We start from the raw sequence: 8,111 nt of genomic DNA, 5'->3' as shown, positions 1-8,111 counted from the left end.
ATCCCAGCACTTTGGGAGGCCGAGACGGGCGGATCACGAGGTCAGGAGATCGAGACCATCCTGGTGAACACGGTGAAACCCCATCTCTACTAAAAAATACAAAAAAACTAGCCGGGCGAGGTGGCGGACACCTGTAATCCCAGCCACTTGGGAAGCTGAGGCAGGAGAACGGCGTGAACCCGGAGGCAGAGCTTGCAGTGAGCTGAGATCCAGCCACTGCACTCCAGCCTGGGCGACAGAGCGAGACTCCGTCTCAAAAAAAAAAAAAAAAAAAAGAAATCAAGATTAAGAAACTCACTCAAAACCACACAACTACATGGAAATTGACCAACCTGCTCCTTAATGATTTCTGGGTAAAAAATGAAATTAAGGCAGAAATCAAGAAGTTATTTGAAACTAATGAGAAAAAACAAAATGTACCAGAATTCCTGGGATGCAGCTAGAGCAGCTAGAGCAGTGCAAGAGGGAAATTTATAGCACCAAATCCCCACATCAAAAAGCTAGAAAGATCTCAAATCAACAATCTAACATCACAACTAAAAGAACTAGAGAACTAGGAGGAAACAAACCCCAAAGCTAGCAGAAAACAATAACCAAACTCAGAGAAGAACTGAATGAGATAGAGACATGAAACTTTTTTAAGGGATTTTAAAAAAATCAATAAATCCATGAGCTGATTTTTTTTTTTTTTGAAAAAAATTCACAAAATAGACCACTGGCTAGATTAATAAAGAAGAAAAGAAAGAAGAATCAAATGGACACTATCAGAAACAATTAGGCAAATATCACCAGTGACCCCACAGAAACAAAAGCAACCATCGGAGAATATTATAAACACCTCTATGCACATAAAGTAGAAAATCTAGAAGAAATGGATAAATTCCTGGATGCATAAACCCTCCAAAGGCTGAATCAGGAAGAAACTGAATCCCTGAATAGACAAGTAACGAGTTCTGAAATTGAGGGATTTAGGTGAATTGTACAAGAGGTACAAAGAGGAGCTGGTACCATTTTTTCTGAACTTATTCCAAACAACTGAAAAGGAGGGAATCTTCCCTAACTCATTTTATGAGGCCAGTATCATCCTGATACCAAAACCTGCCAGAGATACAACAAAAAAAAGGAAACTTCAGTCCAATATTCCTGATAAATATAAATGCAAAAATTCTCAATAAAATACTGGCAAACCAAACCCAGCAGCATATCAAATAGCTGATACACCACCATCTATTTGGCTTCATCCCATAGACGCAAGGTTGGTTCAACATATGCAAATCAATAAGCATAATTCACCACATCGACAGAACTAAAGGCAAAATCTACATGATTATATCGATAGATTCAGAAAAAGCATTCGATAAAATTCAACATCCTTTCATGTTAAAAACTCTCAATAAACTGGTATTGAAGAAACATATTTCAAAATAATAAGAGCCATATATGACAAACCCACAACCAATATCATACTAAATGGGCAAAAGCTGGTAGCATTCCCCTTGAAAACTGACATGAGACAAGGATGCCCTCTCTCACCACTCTTATTGAACATAGTATTGGAGTTTCTGGCCAGGGCAATCAGGCAAGAGAAAGAAATAAAGCATTTTCAAATAGGAAGCGAGGAAGTCAAATTATCTTTGTTTACTGATGACATTACCCTATACCAAGAAAACCCCACAATTTCAGCCCCAAATCTTCTTAAACTGATAAACAAATTCAGCAATGTCTCAGGACAGAAAATCAATGTGCAAAAAACACTAGCATTCCTATACACCAACAACAGGCAAGCGAGAGCCAAATCATGAATGAATCCCCATTAACAATTGCTACAAAGAGACTAAAATACCTAGGAATACAGCAAACAAGGGAAGTAAAGGACTTCTTCAAGGAAAGAGGTCCTTCAAGGAAAACTACAAAACACTGCTCAAGGAAATCAGAGAGGACACAAACAAATGGAAAACATTCCACAGTCTTGGATAGCAAGAATCAACATCTTAAAAATGGCCATACTGCTCTTCCACAGGAGGCCTACACACCTCCGCTTGTGCTGCCGCCATGTCTCTAGTGATCCCTGAAAAGTTCCAGCATATTTTGCGAGTACGCAACACCAACATCGATGGGCGGCGGAAAATAGCCTTTGCCATCACTGCCATTAAAGGTGTGGACCGAAGACATGCTCATGTGGTGTTGAAGAAAGCCGACATTGACCTCACCAAGAGGGCAGGAGAACCCGCTGAGGATAAGGTGGAACTTGTGATCACCATTATGCAGAATCCACGCCAGTACAAGATCCCAGACTGGTTCTTGAACAGACAGAAGGATGTAAAGGATGGAAAATATAGCCAGGTCCCAGCCAATGGACTGGACAACAAGCTCCGTGAAGACTCGGAGCAACTGAAGAAGATTCAGGCCCGTAGAGGGCTGTGCCACTTCTGGGGCCTTCCTGTCCGAGGTCAGCACACCAAGACCACTGGCCGCCCTGGCCGCACCATGGGTGTGTCCAAGAAGAAATAAGTCTATAGGCCTTGTCTGTTAATAAATAGTTTATATACCAAAAAAAAAAAAAAAAGCCATACTTCCCAAAGTAATTTACAGATTCAATGCTATTCTCATTAAACTACCAATGACATTCTTCACAGAATTAGAAAAAAACTATTTTAAAATTCATATATAACCACAAACAACCCACATAGCCAAGACAATCCTAAGCAAAAAGAACAAAGTTGGAGGCATCACACCACCTGACTTCGAACTATACTGCAAGGCTATAGTAACAAAAACAGCACGGTACTGGTACAAAAACAGACACATAAATCAATGGAACAGAATAGAGAATTCAGAAATAACACTGCACACCTACAACCATCTGATCTTCAACAACCCTAGCAAAAACAAGCAATAGAGACAGGATTCCCTATTTATGTATTTATTTACTTTTTCACTTCATTGATAAAAATTTACTGCAGATTAGCACTAAGAGTAATAACAACAGCAATAAAAAGCAATTTCAAAGAGTTACGATTTCTTCAGCAAAATAGATGTTTCACATCTTCCAGTCCTTTTGAAATCAGTTATTAATATTATTCCTTCCCCATTTCCATCTGAATGACTGCAGCAATACAGTTTTTAATTACTCAACATTTTAAAGCCTATAACAGTTAGGCTATGCATACCTCCATGTCCTAATCAGGCATTCATCGCTCACAGCAGGTCTTAATGTATTAGTACCAGCCTCTTCTTTTCTCCCAATGTCAAGGTTACTCTTAAATACTAGTAAATGCGAAAAGAATTTTTAAGTGGCAAGGCATGGCCCATCAAAAGTCAACCCAAGGGCAGTTTTCAGCCCTGCCTCACCAGGGCGTAGTTCAACTGGTGGATGAGTTGAATGATGCATTCACCCCGATAGCCAGGTGAGCCCATCTCCTTGTGGAAGCTCAAGCTATGTTTAGTAGCATGATGTGCCACTGAGAGGTGGAAAGGCTGCAAGAACCATGAGATCTGGAAATGCCTCCTCAGGAAGGCAATTTCATGAAAGAGGTCTTCCAAGCAAATAACACCAAACTTCCCCAGGTGCCCCTCAATCACTGTGTTGTCTGTCAGAGGGATGAACTTAACCTTGACCTTGTCTTGTCCACATTTCAAAATGAGTTCCTGGACAGACTTCAGTTTTGGAAATCTCTAGATCAAATAAGGTTCCACTATATGCAGAGATGGAGGTGACTGTAGCTGTAATGGGTAGCATAGGGAATCTTTGGTATGAAATTCTTTATATCAACCATGGTAGTTGTCACACTCATCTACACATATAATAAAATTGTAGAGTACTAAATACACATGCACATAAATGAGTTTGTGTACAAGTGGTGAAATGTGAATGTTTGATAGATTTTATCAATGTCAATTTTATATTTCAATACTGTGCTATAGTAATGCCTGATGTTACCATTGGGGAAAATTGTGTAAAAATACACAGGATCTTTCTGTAACATTTTTTTTTTTTTTTTTTTTTTTTTTGAGACGGAGTCTCGCTCTGTCTCCTGGGCTGGAGTGCAGTGGCCGGATCTCAGCTCACTGCAAGCTCCGCCTCCCGGGTTTACGCCATTCTCCTGCCTCAGCCTCCGAGTAGCTGGGACTACAGGCGCCTGCCACCTCGCCCGGCTAGTTTTTTCTATTTTTTAGTAGAGACGGGGTTTCACCTTGTTAGCCAGGATGGTCTCGATCTCCTGACCTCGTGATCCGCCCGTCTCGGCCTCCCAAAGTGCTGGGATTACAGGCTTGAGCCACCGCGCCCGGCCTCTGTAACATTTCTTATAACTGCTTGTGAATTCACAATTATCTCAAAATACAGTACAACTCTAATATGTAACAAAGTATGCATATATTCTGAATAACAAATAAGGTGCTGAAAATTATATATAATTTGATAATATTTCTTGCTAAAGCAAATAATAAACGTTTTATGTACAGGAAAATTAATTATTCAACTTTTGGCAAGTAATTGAATCTCTCTGTGCTTCCATTTCATCAGACAAAAAATATATAGAATAATTAATCTGTAAAGTGACCTCTTTCTCTGAATTTCTATGAGTCAATGAAAATACACAGCTGGGAAAGAGAGGTAGAAAAAAAATGGGTGTGAGATGTAATTAATCAATTAACTCATAAGTGGAAAATGTATATAGGGAGAAAACACAATTAGTTAAGTTGAGGGCAAAGACACAGTGCATCTTAAAATCTGCAGATTGAAATTTTTGTTTTCACTGTTGGGTAAGTCAGAACTGCAGAGATTTATGGAGCTGTTAATTGCTTGTAAAAATGTAGTTTTCTTGTAGCCTTTGGATAAAGTTGAATGTGAGAGTGAATGAGAAAAGTAAAATTGGGTGAGTTGGTCATTTTTAATAATGTATTACACATCTAGGGAGACCTGTTCACCTGAATATTAAATATTTATACAGCCGGGTGTGGTGCCTCATGCCTGTAATCATCTCAGCACTTTGGGAGGCCAAGGCGAGTGGATCACCTGAGGTCAGGAGTCCAAGATCAGCCTGGCCAACATGGTGAAACCCCATCTCTGCTAAAAAAAACAAAAATTAGCTGGGTGTGGTGGTGCACACCTGTAATCCTAGCTACTCGGGAGGCTGAGGCATGAGAATCGTGTGAACCCAGGGGGCAGACTCCACTGACAGAGCAAGACTGTCTCAGAAAAAAAAAAAGAAGATTTATTCTAACAGTGGATTGAAAATAGAGACCAGTAATTAAAAAACAACCAATTTTTTGTTAATTTATTGCTTTATATGTATAATTATCCATTTCTTTTCTTCTTTTGCAAAATAGCTTTTTAAGGCTACAAAGGGTTGCCTGAAATCAATATGCAGAGAGAAAAACCTCATATATCATGGGGGGTAATCAACCAACACTAAAAGCCCTGGGGTTTATTATTTGATTTTTTTACTAAACTGTTGTATTACTCATACTTTCTGTGCCATAGTTTAGAATATATAAAAAAGGATAATACTATGTACCTACTATTTTGCAGAAAATAATGTGAAATTTCACTGTGTTAAAAGTGATGTTTAATGGTTTAAGCTACTTAAGGAAAAATATGATGTAAATATAGGATCACCTAAATTTTTAAAAATATGGAGGAACAGCAAATGAATTTTTAAAAATGACCTTGCAACCTAGAATTTCAAAGCTTATTCTACTGAGTCACTAAGAGTAATGAATTTCACTGCTGCTGTTTTTTAAAAAAAAAAGTCTTTATTTATTGCAAAATTAGGTTCAACCACTATGAAATCATGAATACCATTCTATTTTCTATGTAATATATTGACAAAGCTATTACCATTCTAAAGTTTAATTTAACGTAAATTATAAAATGAAACATTTATTTGTAATATAGTTTTTCTGAGGAAAAATATTTTGACAGCAACAGGTACTGTGGCAAATGAAAATTACCTTAGGGTCTAGCCCTTGGAATTTTTTCTTTCCTTGATACATACATTTTCTTTCATAAAAAAGAACAATAACACAATAGATCCACACCATAACTCTGTAAGCAGGTTAAAAAATCTTTTAAAATGAAGGCTTGGATTACTATGAGGTTAATAAAAAATAATTTCCTATTGATCTGTCAGTGAACGTTATTCTGGGCACAACTGAACTGACAACTTCCAAAATCATCACTGGGGAGTTGTTTCCCAACCCCATAGCTGAGATAAAAACTTTAGACCATGCACCCTTCTGGATGCTAGGTGTAGAAAGGGAGATACAAGCTTATTATAAGAAGCTTGAGCTATACATAAAAGTGTAAAGATGAACAAAATAAATAAGTAAATAAATAAGAAAACACCCAGAATCTCATCACCCATACATGTTTTCCAGGATAAATGGCAATCGCTTTATATTCCCATGTCATTTAGAACTCTGTGTTAGAATTCCTCATATAGAAGCAAAATTATAACATCTGTATGTGCTTGGGAAAGGAACAGACTTAAAAAAAAAAAAGCAGTGGAAACTCATTATGTTTATTCAGTGGAATGCCACATTCAGTTTTCTCCAACAAATCTAAGACATACAAATAAAGTAAAATAAATAGGTATTTGCACCTGTTTAAAGAGATTCAGAGTACTGGAATTCACACCTGCCCACAAAGACACACCCTTTATTCTCAAGAACTTTTGCAAATTTCTTGGGATACAGGCTGAAAATAAGGTCTGGTTTAGGGCCATCCTGGAGTGGAACCAAAGATCACTCTTTGAGGCAGTAGGTCTCCAACTTTCAGTGGGCATTGGACATTTCTAGGAAGCTTGTAAAATAAGGAGATTTCTGGTGCTATCCCCAAAGACTCTGATTCAGGAGGTCTGTGGTAGGCTCTGTAAATATGCTTGTTTTACAAGCTCCTCAGACCTTACTTTGAGAATCACTGCTATAAAGCAAGCCGCTTGAATCTATTTCCTTGTGCTTCTGATCCCAAGGGCCTTGTGTATATATGCTTTCTATGAGCTAGAAGACTAATATTCAACATGTGTCAATAATTTAATTTAACCATGTTTTAGGTGTTCTATGTACTTAGAAGGTCATCATTTCATAAGTCTTATGTGTAGTAATGCCAGGTAAAGAAAGTTGCAACTTCAGCATTATCCTTTTGTGTGGGAAAATAATGTTCTCAACTCTCAATCAATTAGAATAATTCCCTTTATTACATGTAAAAATGTAAAGATATAAATATAAAGAATGTTTAAAATTATATTTTTGAAAAATTTATTATGATTTAACATATCATAAAGCATGTTGAAAATTACATTTTTAAACCAAAAGAGTTTAGGAACATCTTAATATGATGAAACTTAACAGGAAACATAATTTGTAATTCATCCTCCCTTTTAGAGCTGCCAAACCATTATTATCACTTTACCTAGTCAGCATTTATTTATGTAAACTCCATATTTGCTCAATGAATCAAGCCTAAGATAGTAATCAGGCTTTTTCTGTCTGTGTCTGTACCAATGACAGCTACTGTATATTTTACGTAGAGCTCTCATCTATCTTTATATCCCATGTCCTTACTTAAACAAGAGATTAGTCACATCAACTCTAACCCATACCCTCCACAATCTCAGTTTCTTCATCAATAGTATTAGCGGCAGAAAAAAAAAAAAAAAAAGAAATAAAGTCCAGACAGTGACAATGATATAGGATTTGGCTTAAAGAAGTTACTGTTGACCTTTATGAAAGCAGAAAACATATAAATCTGTCTTTAAAATAGCTTTAAATTAGGAAATACATGCAATTTTATATATAAACATTCTTTTTTTCTTTTTTTTTTATTATACTTTAAGTTCTAGGGTACATGTGCATAGCGTGCAGGTTTATTACATATGTATACTTGTGCCATGTTGGTGTGCTGCACCCATCAACTCGTCAGCACCCATCAATTCATCATTTATATTAGGTGTAACTCCCAATGCAATCCCTCCTTCCTCCCCTCTCCCCATCATAGGCTCCAGTGTGTGATGTTCCCCTTCCCGAGTCCAAGTGATCTCATTGTTCAGTTCCCACCTATGAGTGAGAACATGCGGTGTTTGGTTTTCTCTTCTTGTGATAGTTTGCTA

At 37.3% G+C, this 8,111-nt stretch overlaps 1 protein-coding gene across 1 annotated transcript; it reads left to right on the top strand.

The window, feature by feature from the left end:
• Window positions 1–2,014: 2,014 nt before the first annotated feature.
• On the top strand, window positions 2,015–2,566 carry LOC117077512 (40S ribosomal protein S18-like). The gene has a single exon (XM_033201212.1). The coding sequence runs from the start codon at window positions 2,053–2,055 to the stop codon at window positions 2,509–2,511; it is 459 nt and encodes a 152-aa protein (XP_033057103.1). The 5' UTR covers window positions 2,015–2,052; the 3' UTR covers window positions 2,512–2,566.
• The last annotated feature ends 5,545 nt before the right edge of the window (window positions 2,567–8,111 follow it).

This window comes from Trachypithecus francoisi, unplaced genomic scaffold (assembly GCF_009764315.1).
Source record: "Trachypithecus francoisi isolate TF-2019V2 unplaced genomic scaffold, Tfra_2.0 Lachesis_group6, whole genome shotgun sequence".
In the NCBI taxonomy this organism is placed as follows: domain Eukaryota; kingdom Metazoa; phylum Chordata; class Mammalia; order Primates; family Cercopithecidae; genus Trachypithecus; species Trachypithecus francoisi.
Note: the sequence above shows the minus strand (reverse complement) of the source record. Positions and strands in the feature narration are given on the sequence as shown.